The sequence below is a fragment of the Euprymna scolopes genome, chromosome 25 (genome assembly GCF_053919585.1).
Source record: "Euprymna scolopes isolate OS-2025 chromosome 25, ASM5391958v1, whole genome shotgun sequence".
NCBI classification, from domain to species: Eukaryota; Metazoa; Mollusca; class Cephalopoda; order Sepiida; family Sepiolidae; genus Euprymna; species Euprymna scolopes.
Window position 1 is genome coordinate 72532876 of NC_136506.1, and position 22426 is coordinate 72555301.

The following is a 22426-nucleotide window of genomic DNA, read 5'->3' on the forward strand; positions in this document are numbered from 1 at the left end:
TATTATTTATTGACATTTTCTCTTCAATTTGTGATATATAAAACTTTGGTGAGTAAATTAATTATTTACTTTTTAATAGACACTTGAAAATGGGGGGGGCGTGAATTAAAAAAAACGTTTATCTAAAATATTATATTCGGTTTATTGGAAAGAGCATAAAATTTCACATTGACCCTGAAAATATTGTAAAAATAGAATCAATAGAAAAATTTTGATAGATTTTTAAAGTTTAAAAATTGAAAAATATTGAGTTCGTAAAATTTATTACTGTTTTTTAAAAAATAAAAAAAAATATTTCTATTACTTTTAAAACAACTTTAATAGTTTATTTTGGAAGTATAATCCATAAAGAAAATAAACAACCCACTTTTAAAAGAGAAATTACAAGTTTTTTTAATATTTTATTCGCAGTTTCGTGTTAGGGGTGTCAAAAATTCCTACAAAAATTCTGATACACCTACTAGATCACTGCAAGAAGTTAATTACAAAAAATTGTTGAATTGCATTTGTTTTCGGTTTAACTATTTTCTTTTTAAAATCCTGATTTATTTGCCCCTCCCAATGTATTCGAGGCGGATCCAACCCCCACACCAAAAAAGAAACACTTGCAAATTAAACATTCAAAAAATTGTGTTTAGGACCTTCATTGTTATTTTATAATGTTTCGGTCGATGTACCCCACCCCATCCCCTCCAAAAAAACTTTTTCAGGTGCATCATTTCGAGAACAATCTCCATTTATATAAGAGTTGTTCCAAAAATAAAGCCTCCTATTTATTGCCCTCCCCCCCGACAAAAGGAGGGTGGACCTGTAAATTCACCCTTGGCCATTCGTCTGTTCATCCGTTCGTCTGTCCCCACTTTTCTCTATAACAACGGCTTAGAATGTTTGGAAATTTGCACAAACATTAAACATGATATGAGTAAAAAAGTGACAGAACAGATTTTCCAGGAAAACTCCGGTTCCTCCTATAGGGGTGCCTTTCCGGTTAAAATAGCTAAAATTGACACTTTTGTGTTTATTAAAAAAAAAAAAAAATTGATGCCTTGGATTTTCATAAAACTTTCTGAAAAGTTGTAACTTATTGATTTCTATATAATTTTGTTTGTACTTCGCGATAACTCTTGGGTGTGCCCCAGGGGCTCTTTTAGAGTTAATAAAACCACTCCATTTTTGGGGACTATTTTACCATATTTGTTCAAAGTTTTCTATGTATGTCTATTTAGCAGTTTTGCATGGTGCTGAACTCAAATTTAAATGTGTAAAGGCTTTAGGGACTTTTGGGGCTAAATATGAGGGGGCAAATGATGGACTTATTTCTTTTTTTTTGCATGGTGCAAAACTGAAATGTACGTATGTTAAGGCCTAAAACTGTTTGTTCAATTTCACCAGGATTTTAGGTCTCCTGGGGACTTTGGGGGATAAAAGGGGAGAGAGGTGACAAATGCTGAACTTAGTCATTTTTTATGCCTCGTTCACTGTGCACTCACGGGGGGCCATGCATGCTTCACTTGTTTAGTTTTTAGGGTTTGTATTACTGTACACATAGATTGAAAAATTCAAAATGGCGCCCGACACTCTCTTTTACATGGTAAGTTTGGGAAAAGGTGTTATAAATAATAAACAAGATAAAATACTATTTAAAAAACACGGAATATATGTCAACTTATGTCACGGTAGCATATAATGAGCGAATTTCTAACAGTATTTTGTCTAGTTTATTATTTATAACATCTTCTCCTGAACTTACCGTGTTAAAGAAAGTGTCGGGCGCCATTTTTAATTTTCCAATACATCGGTAAACACTGTATGCTTTTCGAGCTGAATAAACATCTTACATTGAATAAAAACACGAAAAATATATCCAGTTAGGTAGAAAAGTAACTTATCTTGCCTTTGATAACATTTATTTGTTATATATTTGTTTTTTTGACAACTTTTTCGAATCTATGTGTACAGTAATACAAACCCAGTTTTTATAAATAGACCTGCTTGACTTTATTATACGTATATACACTATATGTATATCTTTCTTCCTTTTTTTTTTTCTAGCTGATATTCTCAAGTCGCACCAGAGGTATACACGAGATGCATCCGTTCTTAGTCAAAAATTTAATGGTTTGCCACCGCCAAACTGCGTGGCTCCCATCACAGACGTAAGTAAAGTTTCTTTCTTTTTCTTTTGCACTCGCTTGTTTTATCCTCAGGGTTGGGAATGTGTGTTGCATGCAGAGAAATGATATAAGAATGATACGATGTGTAATGTGATTTTTTTTTTTAGACGGACTTACATCTGAAAACAATACAAGCAGATTAAATCTGGACAGTATAAAGACATGTGTGCAGAACAGGAGACTTTGATGGTATGGTCACGTTGAAATAATAGATAAGAGTTCTTAGGTCAATAAATGTAAAATAGTTAAGGCAGTAGATGCAGTTCACATGGAAAGCCAAGGAAAACATGGGCGAAAGTGATGAAAATGAATTTGTGAGAAAGAGGGATAAATAAAGATCTGGTAACAGATAAATAACTTTGGAAGTCATTTTTTAAAGCTGTCCAAGACATGCCAGCATGTAAAACAGACATTAAATTGATGCTGCTGATGATGATTAACTAATGAGACTCCATCAGACACACACAGACAGGCAAGGCAAACAGATCATTGCATCTTCGCTTAGAAATCTGCATAAACGTGGGCAGAGAAGTCTACCAGTAAAAATGCGCCGCCCGGCTCCATCCCATCAAATGTAAACCTATGGGAGAAAATCTCCACGTGATACCGAGCTGTGTAAAGGCTGATGATTTTTACATGGCTGGAAATGTTAGTGGCAGATTAATAAAAGCATGCATATGAATAGCAAATGGAAGAACACGGATTTGAAGACAAAAAATGTTTTTCGTATATATATATATATATATATATATATATATATATATATATATATATATATATATATATATATATATATATATATATGATTAGTTTTTTTGGAAAAAGAATTCCAGCAGAGTGCTCAAATTAAAAGGAAAATCCAAATTTTAAGAACGTACTTATATTTTGTGTACAGAAAGTTGTTAGTTGAGACATATATACGGTTCTTGCTGATCAAGCCAGAGATGACTTGTGTCGCTGGGTTCGAATCTATCGACTGGTGTTAATCGTGACACCCTGCACTGAAGATTCCCGAAAGGATAAAACACTAGTGTCTGTAGGTATTTAAGTATTATAGTAAATAATTATATATATATATATATATATATATATATATATATATATAACGTTCTAAGCTATATATATATATAATATATATATATATATATATAATATATATATATATATATATATATATATATATTCTTTTTTTTTTTGCGTTTTTATGTTTTCATTTTTCTTATTTCATAAAAATTAACCAAGTAACGAAGAACGGACAAAAAAAAAAAAATAAAATAAATGAATAATAGGAATCACGATAATGATGAGGAGAAATGAGTCACTCAAAGTTCCTGATTGCAGGGCACAATGTCGCGATGCAAAGTTCTCGTGGCTGCGAAAAGAAATACGATTTATCACGTAGGCTGAGACATGCCACTTATAAAGTTATTCAAAGTTCAAATTACAATTTCAGAAGCAAAGAACAGTCCAACAAGATCTTCAAACAACTTGATAAAAATATTCCGATTGAACTAAGAAGAAAGATGATTTCTTCATCAACCTTTTCCCTAGTTGTATATTTAGATGAATATATGTATATTTAGATGAATAAATGTATATTTAGATGAATATATGTATATTTAGATGAATATATGTATATTTAGATGAATATATGTATATTTAGATGAATAAATGTATATTTAGATGAATATATGTATATTTAGATGAATATATGTATATTTAGATGAATATATGTATATTTAGATGAATATATGTATATTTAGATGAATATATGTATATTTAGATGAATATATGTATATTTAGATGAATATATGTATATTTAGATGAATAAATGTATATTTAGATGAATATATGTATATTTAGATGAATATATGTATATTTAGATGAATATCTGTATATTTAGATGAATATCTGTATATTTAGATGAATATCTGTATATTTAGATGAATATATGTATATTTAGATGAATAAATGTATATTTAGATGAATAAATGTATATTTAGATGAATATATGTATATTTAGATGAATATATGTATATTTAGATGAATATCTGTATATTTAGATGAATAAAGTCATCTGATGTTCGATTCTGAAATTCATAACCATACGATGAGTTCCTTTAGTGTGTTGGCTGCACGATTAATAAGTCGAATCCACTATCCTCCATGGATAATCTTATGTTCTGCTCATATCTTCCAGAGATACGACAATTTTGAATTTGTCGAATTCACGATGCTATAATAAGTCAAATCCTCTGTCCTCCCTGTTGAATTCTACCCTCGTGGGGAGACACGCATAGTGCGATAAACGCACACATGTGGTCCGCTCATATCTTTCAGAAATACAATTTTCGATTTCGAGTCGGTGTTTTAATCTCTTATGACGAAATGATTCGTTTCACATCTCATTGAGACAATAAGGAAAGTCGATTGCTTTCCTCCCTTTACTAGTGAGAGCGTTTTAATAGAAATAAAATCTCTCATCTTTTAATAATTTTTATTTTTACACCTTTCAACGGTCGGTCGGAATCTATGCAATCCTCTCCTGTCAAAGGTTTACTCAAGACTGATTTTTAATTTCTTGAATCTTCTTCATTGAATCCAGCCTACGCTTACATATCCAATACAAAAGGGTTAATTTGATTGGACTGTGTTTTGTTGCCAGGCTGAAATTATAAAAATACCTCAGACGCGCGTGCAGCAAGTTTAGACATGATGATCGTCGCCTGATTGTCGAGTCATTTAGTGTCGCTCGGGAGAGGAACGTCACACAGATATCCACTGCATATTATTATATTTGTGAAAAAGTTTTTTTGCTGATTTAAACTTTTATCTTGAAAATGAAAAACTGGTTTGGAAAATCCTTATTCATAACAGTTTGCTCCCTATAACTTGATTTCATCTGTCAACGAGTTTATAAATGCCTAGCTTGTAAAATTCTTTAGGTTTTCATGTGACATATTAATCTAATTCGTGCTCAATCTCCTCGTGAAGTGTCCGAATGTAACTTAGTAACAGCCAAAATAGACGTATTTACATACTAGAACCTGTAAAAAAACAAATACATATAACCATTTACAAGTAAGACAAGGAGAAAGAAGAGGAAATAAAAACCACTTTAAATAATTATAAACTTTTATTTAAAGAGGGAAAAATAAATTGAAAGGGGAGGGAGAAAAAATAAAGTATGAAGTTCACCGGTATAAAAGACTGTATTTTTACTGCCAAAAAAAAAATGTCCCCATTGACGAACCTTAAAGGTTCTAGTAACAGTTCAGGAGAGAGAAAAAATAGAATTAAAAGGTAAGAAAAGATTAAGAAAGAGGCAAAACTTACTTTTAGGTAAGAATAGTTTTTTGTTTGTTTGTTTTTTAGAAGCTAGGATAATTTATATGGATTTTTTTTTAGAGAGAAGAATTGTTATTCCTGCTCGCGATAGCATAAAAATAAAAAATATCTCTTTGGATTTTCTTCTTTTTTTTTTTTATCAAATAAATCTGCGTCTTTTTCAAGTTTCTTTTACTCATATTTGTCGGCTTTTACTTTTTGAAAGAAAACATTACTTGACCTGATGTAGTATCGTCAGCTTAATCGAATGAAACTTTTTTTTTTCTTATTAGAGAAGTTTTTTTTTTTTTTTTTTTTTACATGGGGGGCACCACTTATCAAGGCCCAGAGGCCACTCAGGGATAAGGGTCATTGCGTGTACAGAAATCAGTGAGATAGTAATGTAGTAATCATTAGTATTGGAGATTTGATAGAGTGTCTTACTTAAGGAGGCGGTTTGTCAGGAATTTGTTTATGTTGGACTTGAAGACTTCTTGCTACACCATTGAAGATTAGAAACTTTCCTTTTCACTTCGAATATTCCCTGAGGAACAAGCAAATTACTGTTGTTTGCAGCGTCACTTTTTCACTCGTCTGGGGTTTAATTTTTTCACTCATCTGAGGTTTAACTTTTTCACTCGTCTGAGGTTTAACTTTTTCACTCGTCTGAGGTTTAACTTTTTCACTCGTCTGAGGTTTAACTTTTTCACTCGTCTGGGGTTTAACTTTTTCACTCGTCTGGGGTTTAACTTTTTCACTCGTCTGGGGTTTAACTTTTTCACTCGTCTGAGGTTTAACTTTTTCACTCGTCTGAGGTTTAACTTTTTCACTCGTCTGAGGTTTAACTTTTTCACTCGTCTGAGGTTTAACTTTTTCACTCGTCTGGGGTTTAACTTTTTCACTCGTCTGAGGTTTAACTTTTTCACTCGTCTGAGGTTTAACTTTTTCACTCATCTGAGGTTTAACTTTTTCACTCGTCTGAGGTTTAACTTTTTCACTCGTCTGAGGTTTAACTTTTTCACTCGTCTGAGGTTTAACTTTTTCACTCGTCTGAGGTTTAACTTTTTCACTCGTCTGAGGTTTAACTTTTTCACTCGTCTGAGGTTTAACTTTTTCACTCGTCTGAGGTTTAACTTTTTCACTCGTCTGAGGTTTAACTTTTTCACTCGTCTGAGGTTTAACTTTTTCACTCGTCTGAGGTTTAACTTTTTCACTCGTCTGGGGTTTAACTTTTTCACTCGTCTGAGGTTTAACTTTTTCACTCGTCTGAGGTTTAACTTTTTCACTCGTCTGAGGTTTAACTTTTTCACTCGTCTGGGGTTTAACTTTTTCACTCGTCTGAGGTTTAACTTTTTCACTCGTCTGAGGTTTAACTTTTTCACTCGTCTGGGGTTTAACTTTTTCACTCGTCTGGGGTTTAACTTTTTCACTCGTCTGGGGTTTAACTTTTTCACTCGTCTGGGGTTTAACTTTTTCACTCGTCTGGGGTTTAACTTTTTCACTCGTCTGGGGTTTAACTTTTTCACTCGTCTGGGGTTTAACTTTTTCACTCGTCTGGGGTTTAACTTTTTCACTCGTCTGGGGTTTAACTTTTTCACTCGTCTGGGGTTTAACTTTTTCACTCGTCTGGGGTTTAACTTTTTCACTCGTCTGGGGTTTAACTTTTTCACTCGTCTGGGGTTTAACTTTTTCACTCGTCTGGGGTTTAACTTTTTCACTCGTCTGGGGTTTAACTTTTTCACTCGTCTGGGGTTTAACTTTTTCACTCGTTTGGGGTTTAACTTTTTCACTCGTCTGGGGTTTAACTTTTGCATTTCTCTTCCTCTAGACAAGACTTGACTTGATTTTTTTAAGACTTTTATGTTTTAACTCAGCCGGCATTTTTCTCTTCATTTTCGTCATCTGGGCGAAAATTTAACTAACGAAATAAGACCTTCGTCTAGAGCAGGGGTTCTCAACCGGGGTCCACATAGACCCTAGGGGTCCATGGAATATTTCTGGAGATCCACAGGCAAAACATAACAAAACTTATCATAATTATAGTTGTTGTAGAATACTTTATTTGCATTAAATTAGTTTTCATTTAAAAACAAAGCTTAATTATATAATATTTCTTTGATTATTAAAACCTCAAAATTTATATGAGTGAAAAATAGAAGATTGTCTTATGACCAATAGTTACGAAGGGGTCCACCAAGATAAAAAGAAGGGAAAAGGGGTCCATGAGTAAAAAAAGGTTGAGAACCACTCCCGATGTCTCGCCGCGATGGGTTACTACATCCATGTCCAACATTTTCAAACAACGACCTTTCACTGCCAAAATCCAAGGCAGCAACTTCCTTTTGTCACTTCCATTTTCGCTTAAATCGGCGAGCAAAAAATTACTCGACCAATCGCCAACAAAGAAACAGACACGAACTATCAGTAGCAGTCTACAACTACTTGCATAGAGGGGTGGGTTAAAGAAGGAAGAAAAGAAAGAGAGAAAGAAGGGTAGATGGAAGAATTAAGTTCTGATAAACGTTAACCTAAGGACATCTAAATCGTTTTTGTCATCCTCGAGATAAATGATAATGTAAGTCAGTAGTAGATGCAGTATGGAACAAGATTCCCGAGTTAGAAAAAAAGATTTCCGAGTTAGACAGAAAGATTCCCGAGTTAGAAAAAAAGATTCCCGAGTTAGAAAAAAAGATTTCCGAGTTAGACAGAAAGATTCGCGAGTTAGAAAAAAAGATTCTAGAGTTAGACAGAAAGATCCCCGAGTTAGACAGAAAGATCCCCGAGTTAGAAAAAAAGATTCCCGAGTTAGAAAAAAAGATTCCCGAGTTAGAAAAAAAGATTCCCGAGTTAGAAAAAAAGATTCTAGAGTTAGACAGAAAGATTTCCGAGTTAGACAGAAAGATTTCCGAGTTAGACAAAAAGATGCCTGAGATAGATTTGAAGAATGTTGGAGGTTACATCGACCGAAACATTATTTAAGATGAAAACAGTAGTCCGAAGAATCCAAAAAATCTGAGTAATCAACTGTCATCTCAAAAGTCTAAAACGTGATGAAGATTAATAATTTAGATTATACAAACAACTGTTCTCATCTTGATTGTTATTCTTACAACTTTCCTGCCAATGTAACCACTGACCCATGACGTAACGAATAAAGTACGAGGTAAAATTGCTGTAAGTTACACTCTTCTAAAGGTTGAAGATTTGATCATCGATGCAGGCAACACTAAGAATGCAATTGCGAATTAGGGCTTGGCCAGGGCTGATGGAGCAAGAGTATGCTACCTTCATGGATTAAATAAAGGCTTCCGTTTGTACCCGAATTTGGCAGAAAGATTCCCGAGTTCAAGAAGATACACCTGAACAAGGTTGATGATCATTTCACTTCATCATGTTTCTTCATTGTCAACTCTTCCTCGTTTGTAATTTCATGCATTTTTAAACAAGCTGCAGATCTACATGGCATGTAAGACACCTTGTTAGATATTGACCAGACAATGCTGAAAGTTATAATGGTCGACGATTATTATGCTCGTTGTTAATATTTGTAAAAATAGAATGTCAGGAACAACGTTATCATAGATAAATAAATATTTCCAGATAAAAATTATTGATGTCAAAATGTTTTCATAGAAAGGAATGTTAGTTTTCATAACTAGCACAAACAAAAAATTTAACTTGGTGGAAAAGAATGTTAGAACATAAATAAAATGACGTAACGAGATAGCTTAAAAATGCACGTATCAGGTAGTCAAGAGTTGGGAGGCAGAGTTAGCAGACTCAGGCAGTAGTTAGAGGAAGAAAGACGGTCCATGAACCATAATGGCTCTGAGTATGGGAATATGTTGATAGTAAAAGTCTAGGACCAGCGTTAGTTTTCAAATGGGGGGTAAATATCCGTAATAAAGCTGCTATAAATACCACCAAGGCTTTGGGTCATACTAATCTTTGTTTGCAGCTTTTCCGAGGCTATGTCAAATCAAGATCAAAACAAAGCTAAGGAAAAAACGGATGGTAAAAACAAGACTAAAAAAAATGGAGGGTAAAATAGCAAGTGAAGGGAAAACGGATGGTAAAAAACAAAGCTAAGGAAAAAAAGGGATGGTAAAAAACAAAGCTAAGAAAAAAAAAGGGATGGTAAAAAACAAAGCTAAGGAAAAAAAAGGGATGGTAAAAAACAAAGCTAAGAAAAAAAGGGATGGTAAAAACAAGACTAAAAAAATGGAGGGTAAAATAGCAAGTTGAAGGAAAAAAGGGATGGTAAAAAACAAAGCTAAGAAAAAAAAAAGGGATGGTAAAAAACAAAGCTAAGAAAAAAAAAGGGATGGTAAAAAACAAAGCTAAGAAAAAAAAGGGATGGTAAAAAACAAAGCTAAGGAAAAAAGGGATGGTAAAAAACAAAGCTAAGAAAAAAAAAGGGATGGTAAAAAACAAAGCTAAGAAAAAAAAGGGATGGTAAAAAACAAAGCTAAGAAAAAAAAAAGGGATGGTAAAAAACAAAGCTAAGAAAAAAAAGGATGGTATAAAACAAAGCTAAGAAAAAAAAGGGATGGTAAAAAACAAAGCTAAGAAAAAAAAGGATGGTATAAAACAAAGCTAAGAAAAAAAAAGGGATGGTAAAAAACAAAGCTAAGGAAAAGAAGGGATGGTAAAAAAAAACATTTCCATATTCTCAAGTGCGAAATTAAGGTTCCCAAGTTCGACAAGATACAACTGAAGAAGGTCGGAAGTCACATTGGCCGAATAATCCAAATGTAGCTTTTCACTTCATATGGGTTCATGTACAGATGCTGTGTAAAGATGATATACAATTGTTTTGCAAATGCTATTTTATCCCAGGCAATGCAGATTATCCTTGCTGTAGATTTGAATTTCAACACAAATTGTGTACATTACTCTCGAGAAAAGCTTTTTCTCTGACGGTTATTTGTGTTGAAATATTGAAAAACGGCAGAAAATGGAGGAAACTGTATGCTCTTCCTGTTATCTGTCTCCCCAGGAGGGCTAAGTAAGACACAATCGCGTTGACACACCAGTTCTCACGAAATCACCAATGTTAAGCAATTTCGAGCCTGGCCAGTACCAGATGGATAACCATTTGGGAAGGTGAGGCACTGTATGTACTGCAAGATAAAATACCAGGTTGGGAAACTGGCGCGGTCTATCCTTCTCTCGAGAGTAGATGGTGTCACGATAAAAAAATACCCTTGATAGCCCTGGCGAAGCATCAAATATTCAGCTACGGACAAAATTTGAATTACACAACAAACTTATGTAGTCAGTTCAATCTCGGCTGTGGCTGCATGTTACGTTTTAAGACACAAGGTCGGTTAATAATGTGGGGAAAATCCAGTCTGGATTGAATAAAACAAAAATGACTCGGTTTAGATGAATTACTCATTCACTGAACAAGGACAGAAAAATGTGTTAAAACAAGATGCTATACTTTGCTCCTAGGCAAAGGGTTAAGGATGAAGTGTATGCTGTTGTTGTCATAATTCATTTGCCATTGAACTGAAGATGTGATTGTAGTGTTGAATTTGTGAGAAGAAAGCGAAAACATGTGGCACCATGAACTCTTCAGAAATGAAGAATATGATCGCATCGCGATGGGACTCGCAGTGGTGTGTGTGTGTGTGTGTGTGTGTGTGTGTGTGTGTGTGTGTGTGTGTGTGAGAGAGAGAGAGAAATGTCCAGTGGAAGACAGGAGGATTCTTTTTTTTCTTTTTTTTTATTCCGGAAACCTGTGACAGTTTCTATGGTTGCTTCTGTGGGAATTAGCAATAGAGCCTAATAAAGTTAGATATATCAGAGTGACGTGAAAGATAGGCTTAGACAGAGATAGAGAGAGAGAGAGAGAGGGGGGGTAGTAGAAAAGAAAGCAAGACCAACGAAAAGAGGATGATAAAAAAGGCAAGATTAAAGAAAAAAGGATGCTAAAATCAAGGCTAGGTAAAAGGAGAATAAGAAGAGAAAGCTAAGAAAAAAAAAAGGGCGGTAAAAACCAAAGCAGGAACATAAAGGACGGTAAAGAAAAAAGAAAGGGTAAAGAAAAAAGGAAAGGTAAAAATTACAAATCAAGGTAGAAACATTTTTTTTTTTTTTTTACATGGAGGTCACCACTTATCAAGGCCTGGAAGCCACTCGGGGATAAGGATTATTGCGTGTACAGTAATCAATGGGATAGTATCGTAGTAATCGTTAGTATTGGAGATTTGATAAAGTGTCTTACTTAAGGGGGCGGTTCATCAGGAATTTGTTTATGTTGGACTTGAAGACATCATAGATGTAGTCCGGTGGAAAACAGGCAAACTGAAGAGAGTTCCAGAGGCGTGCACTTCTAAGAAAGAAGCTTTTCTCATGGAATCTAAAGAAAGGCTAAAGAAAAAAAAGAAAAACAAGACAGCGGAAAAGAAGAAGAAGAAGAAGAAGAAAAAAAAAACAAGATTAGAGGACAAGACAAGACTAGACAAGACGGAGAATAACAAAAGCAAAGCTAAGCAAAAGAAAGAAGGTAAAAAAAAAAAAAAAACAGAAATGGTAAAAAGCAAGGCTAAGGAATAGAGGGAAGGATTATTTTATTTTTTTATTTTGTTCTGGAAATCTGTGACAGTTTCTATTGTTGCTTCGGTGGGAATTAGCGGTAGAGCCTAGAGAGAAATATCAGAGTAAGCTGAAAGATAGGTTTAGATAGAGAGATAGATACAGAGAGCTAGAGGAAAAAAAGCAAAGCTAATGAAGAGAAAGATGGTAAAAAAAAAATAAGTTTAAAGAAAAGTGAGATGGTAAAAAGTAGTGATGGGACGATTTTGATATATTTCTCGATTCTGATACACTTACTGATTCCGTACTAAATTACCGATTCCAATTCCGATTCTTTATAAATTTCTAATTATTTAACTATAAGATTGTTATTTCCCCCAATTTTCGTAAAAACACATGTTAAATATGCAGATATTTTCCTAAACATCAAAATACACTTGTGGAAAGTGATCTATCGATTTTAGCTTTGCTAGTAATTTAAAATCAAGAAATGATTATTATTTTACTATTATTACCAGAAATGGAAGATTTTGCTTTAAACAAAATCAAATAAAAAAGACAATTAAAAGAATTGTTTTGGCCTCGGAAAATAGGCATCAATTTTTCTGATTCTGATAACCCCCAAATCTTCCGATTTTCGATTCCAATTCCGATTAATTGTTCAAACACTAGTAAAAAGAATGTCTAAGGAACAGAAACGGTAAAAAAGCAAAGCTAAGGAAAATGTTAGGGTAATGGAAAAGCCTAAGAGAAAAGAAGGAATAGTAAAAAAGAAATAATATAAAATAAGACTAAGGAAAAGGAAGGGGGATGGTAAAAAAGCGAAGCTAAAAAATAGGGATTGAAAAGAAAACAAGGTTCGTGAAAGAAGTATGGTAAAAAAAAAGCAAAACTAAAGAAAAGAGGGATAGTAAAAAAGCAAGATTAAGAAAAAAATGAAGGTACAAGAAAGGGGGGGGGAATATAAAAGAAGTGTAAAAATAAAGACTAAATGAAAGGAGGGTATGAAAAAAAAAACAAGAGTATGGAAAATAGATGGTAAAAAAGATAACACTAAGAAAGGTGATCCACGAGGCGCAACTTCGTGTCGCACACACTTCAGATGTCACCATTCGCTGCGGTAAATATGCAGGTGCAGGAAGGCATCTTGCAGCAGGTTGCCGGTACACCATGAAATCTGTTGGATACCGCCTTGTCGCCTACCTGCCAGACAAGTGTAGATCGTAACCCTGACTGGAGTGGCTGCCGAGTGTTACGCCTCGCCAAAGGGCGACTCTATGATTTTTGTCTGGGACTTATTCAATGTATTCGCAGTTAATCTCTATATCTAGAGGCCACTTCCCCTGTTCGCAACCGGGGTGGGGGTGGGGGGGAATTATCATCACCACACACTAAGCAAAAGAGAAGGAAGCTAAAAAAGTAAGTTAAGAAAAAAAAGATTGTAAAAGGTATAGTCAAGAAAAAAGTGATAGTAAAATATATGCTAAGAAGAGATATGGTAAAATACGAGGTTAAAGAAAAGACGGAGGATAAAAAAACAAGGTTAAGTAAAAATGAACCGCTAAAAGCAAAGCTTTCGAAAATAGGGATGGTAAAAAAAAAAAACTAAGGAAAGGAAAGGGTAAAAAATCAAGGTTAAAGCTAAGAAAAAAAGGAGGACAAAATAGGCTAAGGAAAAAGGGGGGATGGAATAAGTAAAACTAAAGAAAAGATGGGGAGTAAAAAAGCAAGGCTAAAAAAAAGGGGGGGGGATGAAAAAGCATTACTGAGGAAACGAAGGAGGAAAAATAGCAAGGCTAAAGTCAAAAGGAACAGCAAAGAAAGGTCAAGTAAAAGAAGAGTAGTAAAAACAAGACTATGGAAAAGAATTATGGTAAAAAAGCAAGACTAAGGAAAAGTGGGATGGTAAAAAAGCAAGGCTAAGAAATGGAGGGATGGTCAAAAAGCAAGGCTAAGGAAAAGTGGGATGGTCAAAAAGCAAGGCTAAGAAATGGAGGGATGGTCAAAAAGCAAGGCTAAGGAAAAGTGGGATGGTCAAAAAGCAAGGCTAAGAAATGGAGGGATGGTCAAAAAGCAAGACAAAGGAAAAGTGGGATGGTCAAAAAGCAAGGCTAAGAAATGGAGGGATGGTCAAAAAGCAAGGCTAAGGAAAAGTGGGATGGTCAAAAAGCAAGGCTAAGAAATGGAGGGATGGTCAAAAAGCAAGGCTAAGAAATGGAGGGATGGTAAAAAAGCAAGGCTAAGAAATGGAGGGATGGTAAAAAAGCAAGACTAAGGAAAAGTGGGATGGTCAAAAAGCAAGGCTAAGAAATGGAGGGATGGTCAAAAAGCAAGGCTAAGAAATGGAGGGATGGTCAAAAAGCAAGGCTAAGAAATGGAGGGATGGTCAAAAAGCAAGGCTAAAAAATGGAGGGATGGTAAAAAAGCAAGGCTAAGAAATGGAGGGATGGTCAAAAAGCAAGGCTAAGGAAAAGTGGGATGGTCAAAAAGCAAGGCTAAGAAATGGAGGGATGGTAAAAAAGCAAGGCTAAGAAATGGAGGGATGGTAAAAAAGTAAGACTAAGGAAAAGTGGGATGGTCAAAAAGCAAGGCTAAGAAATGGAGGGATGGTCAAAAAGTAAGACTAAGGAAAAGTGGGATGGTCAAAAAGCAAGGCTAAGAAATGGAGGGATGGTCAAAAAGCAAGGCTAAGGAAAAGTGGGATGGTCAAAAAGCAAGGCTAAGGAAAAGTGGGATGGTCAAAAAGCAAGGCTAAGAAATGGAGGGATGGTCAAAAAGCAAGGCTAAGAAATGGAGGGATGGTAAAAAAGCAAGACTAAGGAAAAGTGGGATGGTCAAAAAGCAAGGCTAAGAAATGGAGGTATGGTCAAAAAGCAAGACTAAGGAAAAGTAGGATGGTCAAAAAGCAAGGCTAAGAAATGGAGGGATGGTCAAAAAGCAAGGCTAAGGAAAAGTGGGATGGTCAAAAAGCAAGGCTAAGAAATGGAGGGATGGTCAAAAAGCAAGGCTAAGAAATGGAGGGATGGTCAAAAAGCAAGGCTAAGAAATGGAGGGATGGTCAAAAAGCAAGGCTAAGAAATGGAGGGATGGTCAAAAAGCAAGACTAAGGAAAAGTGGGATGGTCAAAAAGCAAGGCTAAGAAATGGAGGGATGGTCAAAAAGCAAGGCTAAGGAAAAGTGGGATGGTCAAAAAGCAAGGCTAAGAAATGGAGGGATGGTCAAAAAGCAAGGCTAAGGAAAAGTGGGATGGTCAAAAAGCAAGGCTAAGAAATGGAGGGATGGTAAAAAAGCAAGGCTAAGAAATGGAGGGATGGTAAAAAAGCAAGACTAAGGAAAAGTGGGATGGTCAAAAAGCAAGGCTAAGAAATGGAGGGATGGTCAAAAAGCAAGGCTAAGGAAAAGTGGGATGGTCAAAAAGCAAGCTAAGAAATGGAGGGATGGTCAAAAAGCAAGACTAAGGAAAAGTGGGATGGTCAAAAAGCAAGGCTAAGAAATGGAGGGATGGTCAAAAAGCAAGGCTAAGGAAAAGTGGGATGGTCAAAAAGCAAGGCTAAGAAATGGAGGGATGGTCAAAAAGCAAGGCTAAGGAAAAGTGGGATGGTCAAAAAGCAAGGCTAAGAAATGGAGGGATGGTCAAAAAGCAAGACTAAGGAAAAGTGGGATGGTCAAAAAGCAAGGCTAAGAAATGGAGGGATGGTCAAAAAGCAAGGCTAAGGAAAAGTGGGATGGTCAAAAAGCAAGGCTAAGAAATGGAGGGACGGTCAAAAAGCAAGGCTAAGAAATGGAGGGATGGTAAAAAAAGCAAGGCTAAGAAATGGAGGGATGGTAAAAAAGCAAGACTAAGGAAAAGTGGGATGGTCAAAAAGCAAGGCTAAGAAATGGAGGGATGGTCAAAAAGCAAGGCTAAGGAAAAGTGGGATGGTCAAAAAGCAAGGCTAAGAAATGGAGGGATGGTCAAAAAGCAAGACTAAGGAAAAGTGGGATGGTCAAAAAGCAAGGCTAAGAAATGGAGGGATGGTCAAAAAGCAAGGCTAAGGAAAAGTGGGATGGTCAAAAAGCAAGACTAAGGAAAAGTGGGATGGTCAAAAAGCAAGGCTAAGAAATGGAGGGATGGTAAAAAAGCAAGGCTAAGAAATGGAGGGATGGTCAAAAAGCAAGGCTAAGGAAAAGTGGGATGGTCAAAAAGCAAGGCTAAGAAATGGAGGGATTGTCAAAAAGCAAGGCTAAGGAAAAGTGGGATGGTCAAAAAGCAAGGCTAAGAAATGGAGGGATGGTCAAAAAGCAAGACTAAGGAAAAGTGGGATGGTCAAAAAGCAAGGCTAAGAAATGGAGGGATGGTCAAAAAGCAAGGCTAAGGAAAAGTGGGATGGTCAAAAAGCAAGGCTAAGAAATGGAGGGATGGTCAAAAAGCAAGGCTAAGAAATGGAGGGATGGTAAAAAAGCAAGGCTAAGAAATGGAGGGATGGTAAAAAAGCAAGACTAAGGAAAAGTGGGATGGTCAAAAAGCAAGGCTAAGAAATGGAGGGATGGTCAAAAAGCAAGGCTAAGGAAAAGTGGGATGGTCAAAAAGCAAGGCTAAGAAATGGAGGGATGGTCAAAAAGCAAGGCTAAGAAATGGAGGGATGGTAAAAAAGCAAGGCTAAGAAATGGAGGGATGGTAAAAAAGCAAGACTAAGGAAAAGTGGGATGGTCAAAAAGCAAGGCTAAGAAATGGAGGGATGGTCAAAAAGCAAGGCTAAGAAATGGAGGGATGGTAAAAAAGCAAGGCTAAGAAATGGAGGGATGGTAAAAAAGCAAGACTAAGGAAAAGTGGGATGGTCAAAAAGCAAGGCTAAGAAATGGAGGGATGGTCAAAAAGCAAGGCTAAGGAAAAGTGGGATGGTCAAAAAGGAAGGCTAAGAAATGGAGGGATGGTCAAAAAGCAAGACTAAGGAAAAGTGGGATGGTCAAAAAGCAAGGCTAAGAAATGGAGGGATGGTCAAAAAGCAAGGCTAAGGAAAAGTGGGATGGTCAAAAAGCAAGGCTAAGAAATGGAGGGATGGTCAAAAAGCAAGGCTAAGAAATGGAGGGATGGTCAAAAAGCAAGGCTAAGGAAAAGTGGGATGGTCAAAAAGCAAGGCTAAGAAATGGAGGGATGGTCAAAAAGCAAGGCTAAGAAATGGAGGGATGGTCAAAAAGCAAGGCTAAGGAAAAGTGGGATGGTCAAAAAGCAAGGCTAAGAAATGGAGGGATGATCAAAAAGCAAGGCTAAGGAAAAGTGGGATGGTCAAAAAGCAAGGCTAAGAAATGGAGGGATGGTCAAAAAGCAAGGCTAAGGAAAAGTGGGATGGTCAAAAAGCAAGGCTAAGAAATGGAGGGATGGTCAAAAAGCAAGGCTAAGAAATGGAGGGATGGAAAAAAAGCAAGGCTAAGAAATGGAGGGATGGTAAAAAAGCAGGGCTAAGAAATGGAGGGATGGTAAAAAAGCAAGGCTAAGAAATGGAGGGATGGTAAAAAAGCAAGGCTAAGAAATGGAGGGATGGTAAAAAAGCAAGGCTAAGGAGAAGAGTGATGGTAAAAAAGCAAGGCTTATGAATGGAGGGAAGGTAAAAAAACAAGGCTAAGGAAAAGAGGGATGGTAAAAAAGAAAGGCTAATGAATGGAGGAAAGGCAAAAAAGCACGGTTAAGGAAAAGTGGGATGGTTAAAAAGCACGGCTATGGAAAAGAGTGATGGTAAAAAAAAAGGAACAAAGCTAAGGGAGAGGTACAAAAAGCACCGCTAAGGAAAAGGAGAATGGTAAAAATGCAAAGCAAAGGAAAAGAAGGATGGTAAAAAGCAAAGTTCAAGGAAAGGAGGAGTTGTAAAAAGTAGAAGTAAGGAAAAGAGAGGGAGTAAAAATGCAAGGCTAAGAAAAAGGGAGTGGGGTAAAAAGCAAGGGAAAGCAAGGCAAAAGAAGAAAATGAGTATCTAAAAAAAGAAAGAGGTAGGAGGGGTTTAAAAAGAAACAAAAGCTGCAGAAGAGGGTAGATATAAAGTAAGAAAGTATATGAATACTAGCATGGGACTCGGCGTTCCCTGGGTTGACATGAAGTTCCGTTTGAAACACGCCTTCTATACTAATCATTTTCATCATGGGTAACATAGATACTCCCACAACAATTTCAAAAATAAAAAAACGGATAAAAACATGTAAATGTAATCGCCCCCCCCCCACCCACCAAAGAAGTATATGATACCCTCTCCACCAGATATTTCGGCAGAAGGGATCACTGTCCTAAGAAAACTCACGATTTTGTGAACCTAAAAACATAACGTTTATAAACATTAATGCGTGCGTTTATTTTTTATTTTGGTAAATGTGTAGTTTAGCGGCGTAAATTATTTGCCAGACAAAAAATTATAAAATCTATTTATTTTTATATAAAATATATTGTTAGACCCAAAGGCTGAAATAAAATCAGAAAAAAATTTCATTTTTATTATTTTTTCATCATTTATATTATTCGAGGCCGCTATATTGATTTTAAAATTTGGCCTTTCTAAGGTTTTGGCAGATTTGTCATTTTAAGCTCTTTCATGAACTATGTTTTTAGTATCCATATTTATTTTTGTAATAAAAGAGCATAAAAAGGCCAAATTTGGCCTTAAAAAATGCCAATCTGTCAAACCTAAAAAAGGCCTAGTTTTAAACATGTAAGGCATGTACATTTAGTCTTATAAAAAATGATTTAAAAAAAAAACATAAAAATGAATTTATCATATTTTGAGGTTTGTTTTGTTTATTAAATTGTTAGGTGAAAATATGGTCTCATAAAAAATAATCAAATTTATCGTTATTTTATGTTTCCAATGTAATCCCCCCCCAAAAAAAAAATTACCGATTTCTGTATAAGGAATAAAATATAACAAACAAGGCGTGCAGTCGTGCACATTTAGTCTTATAAAAAATGATTAAAAAAACATATTTTATTTATTCATTTATTTATTTATTTATTTATTTATTTATTTGAATATTAAAAAAACAATAAAAGTCAAACATTTTCCTATCTACACGGAATTATTTTTCCAGCTAAAAACTTAATGAAATTACCAAATGATTTTATTTGTCGAACTTTTGTTTTTTTATGCATAGCATCTAGGGGCAAATAACTCTAAAAAAAAGTTTTTAAAAAAAGATCGCTGTTGGAAATAATAGTTCCAAATAAATTGAATTAAATATATTATCAATATAATTGCTGTTTAAAGTTTATTAAATAACTATTTTAAATAGAATACTTGAAACAATTCTCTCGCTAAAAACATTAACTAAGATACCGCTATTTAGTAAAATCGATTTTTCTTAATGTCATATGCAAATAAGATGATCTTTTAATTGTATATTTTTCCAAGTATCATACTATATATAGAAATAATTGAAAGATTAAAGTAAGACGCGTTTTGTATATATTAATCAAATTGTGGACAAGCAAACAAACAGAGAGGAATACGAATTTATATATATATATATATAGGCAGGGTCCAACATAAGTATTTTCTTTTGTTTGCGACTCTGATACTTTTTTTTTTCATGAATGATTCAGCCAGGGATTGTATCCTCGGCCCTCCAAATCCAGAGATTAGACCATTCCTGTAATGATCCGATCTTTGTGGATTTTGTGGTGGAAGTTTAGTTCTATCCAGTTCTAGGAGGTCCAGCCTCATAGGCTTTGCCTTCTCTCTTTGAGAGGGGTTAGCTTGTTGCTAATCGCCTGAGGCGCCTTTATCGGGGAATGCCAACAGGGCCGCCCAGGCACGTTTTGCAGGTCAAAGTACCTATCTTCGGGGAGGGTGCTGACTTCTCAATCCTACTTTCCGACCTTGCTGTCTTAGTTCTTGCAGGAGAAAACTAAACCACCATTCAAAAGCGGAAGTCATATATTTTCATAGCATCATTTTAGCCGTGTGTGCGGAAGTATGCCGCCCAATCCCAGGGCTGCAAGGCCACTCAAGGATAAGGGTTAATGAGTGTTAGGTAGACTGTAAGACAACACCTAGATGATCAGTAATGGCGGAATTCCGGTCAGGTTTGATTATTTAAGAGGATGGCTCAATATTAACTCGTTTACATTAGACTGGAAAATGATCATGTTATAATCATCTAGAAAGCAGTCCCTTTGTATTGTGCTCTACAGACAGACAGTTCTATGAAAGAAACTTTATTTTAAGGCACTGGCAGAGAGTAAAAAATTGTTGACACTTCTTGAAGCTAAACGAGCACACACACACACACACACACACATATATATATATATATATATATATATATATATATATATATATATATATATATATATATTTATTTTTTTACTACACACACACTAGCAGGGGAGGCGCACGGCTTTGCCCGGTCGTAAAATACGCTTAAATATAATATTTTAGGTTGTCCAGATTTCGTATATATCATTATAGCGATGTGATTTCAAAAGTAAAAAAAGTATTTGGGTGCCATCAGCTAGAATCGAAACCGAAAGCAAAACTGTAGCATTCAAAGCTGGTGACGTTACCACTGTACCAACGTGAAACACCCATAAACTGATTAAAAATTAAAATTAAATGAAGGTGAATCTACAAAATGCATAACGATTTTCTTTAATTTTGACCCATTTTTAACCCCATCAAAACTATTTTAACCGTAAATCATAAAAGAACGGTCCGTAAAAAATCCAATCATTTGAGGCCCCTAGCGCCGCTCTGCGATTTTTAGTTTCGGGAGAGATGGAGTTTGAAAATGTGGACACAGACAGACATAGTGCCTTTTATATATTAGATTTAATAATGCATACTCTTTCAGCACAAGTTTTGTGTGGATGTAACGAGATAGAGAGAAATAGACACAGTGGTCTCAATTTGTGTGTTCTAATCTGTTATATATGCCTGTATGTTTAGCTGTGTCCCTGCGGTATATATATATATATATATATATATATATATATATAAAGGTTGCTGGAAAAAAAACGCCATTAAATTCACATAATGTACAAACACACAGACGTAGGTACTCGCCTCCCTCGCACAGAAATAGGCATATGCATATTGAATGTATAAGAGGGGGAGGGGGCACAGCGTATACCTCAATACAGTATCTGGCTGACAATTCATTTATTTATATATACCCACGCGCGCGCGCGCGCGTGTGCGTGTGTGTGTGTGTGTGTGTGTGTGTGTGTGTGTGTGTGTGCGTGCTGAATCTAAAAACTACTGACAGGTATGCATAAACACGCACACACGCACACCGGCGTATTTATTGTATTATCTTGTTCATATAAAATGTATTCACATTTCCCTTTTATAGGTGTGTGCGGCTGCGGCAGTGTTTGGAGTGGCGTCTGTGTGTGTGTGTGTTTTTTTTTTTTTTTTTTTTGGTTTTTTTCTGTGTCAACTCTCAAGTGATGTTGAATGATAATTGTTCTCCAGGTCTCACTGAGACACGCGCACGTACGCACGCACATGCTCACACACACACACACACACACACACACACACACACACACACACACACACACACACACACACACACATCTGAACGCCCAAAGAAACTGTCATTGTCGCATCGCAAGCAAAAAGATGAGGACACTATGCTCGTTGGGAGTTTATAATTCCGGATGCTAAGCAGAGCTTTGGCATTGACAGGAACGAGGCCATCTCATGAACTCAGGATTTAAAATTACGGAGAGATAAAAAAAAAAAAAAACAACAACAAAAAAACGCCCACCCACTTTACACACACACACACACACACACACACACACACACACACACACACACACACACAGAAAAAAATTACCTGTTGATATAAAATGAAAAACAAATTTATCGATTTCAAATGATTTAATTTCCGTTGTTTGATAAACAGAAGCAAAGCACGCGAACGTGCGTATCCATATCCAATAACGCGCGCCTCGCCTTTGTAATACCGAATAGTAGAACAGTAACACCTCAACGAAGGATAATTTTAATTAAAAGAAAAAGGAATAAATATATTCTAGAATCGCTCCCTTTAATGGTTTAAAAAAAAAATTCACGGACTTTTTCCTAACAAACGAGAGAGAGAGAGAGAGAGAGAGAGAGAGAGAGAGAGAGAGAGAGATTCCAGGATTCTCAGCTCACCGAAACAAAACCTTTCAATACTTCGCAAAGAGAAAAACAAAAGTACCTGTTGATCATTGCATAAAAATATCTGACGCTTGCTCGGAAATCGAACGAAAATCGAAATATTGAATTTAAATTAAAACCAATGCTATCTATTTAACTGCCATGTCGAAATTAGTAACATATCCAAAGATTACGAAAACCGATTAAGTTAAAAAAATAATTGATAACTAAAATAGTTTTCGAATGAAATTGCAGGTTATACTTAAATAA

The 22426-nt window shown here is 35.5% G+C and overlaps 2 protein-coding genes across 6 annotated transcripts in view; one reads left to right on the forward strand and one right to left on the reverse strand.

The window, feature by feature from the left end:
* LOC145247430 (rap guanine nucleotide exchange factor 4-like) overlaps positions 1-22426 on the forward strand; it is a 1873173-nt gene that overhangs the window by 1620385 nt on the left and 230362 nt on the right. For all 5 annotated transcript variants that reach the window (XM_080109188.1, XM_080109190.1, XM_080109189.1 and 2 more), the window contains one exon: positions 2053-2156. In XM_080109188.1, the coding sequence (XP_079965314.1) occupies positions 2053-2156 (104 nt within the window). The remainder of the gene's footprint in view (positions 1-2052; positions 2157-22426) is intronic.
* On the reverse strand, positions 2288-7315 carry LOC145247133 (uncharacterized). The gene is made up of 3 exons (XM_080108777.1): positions 6476-7315; positions 6284-6418; positions 2288-2293 (listed from the first exon to the last, which is right to left on the reverse strand). The coding sequence occupies exons 1-3, from the start codon at positions 7313-7315 to the stop codon at positions 2288-2290; spliced, it is 981 nt and encodes a 326-aa protein (XP_079964903.1).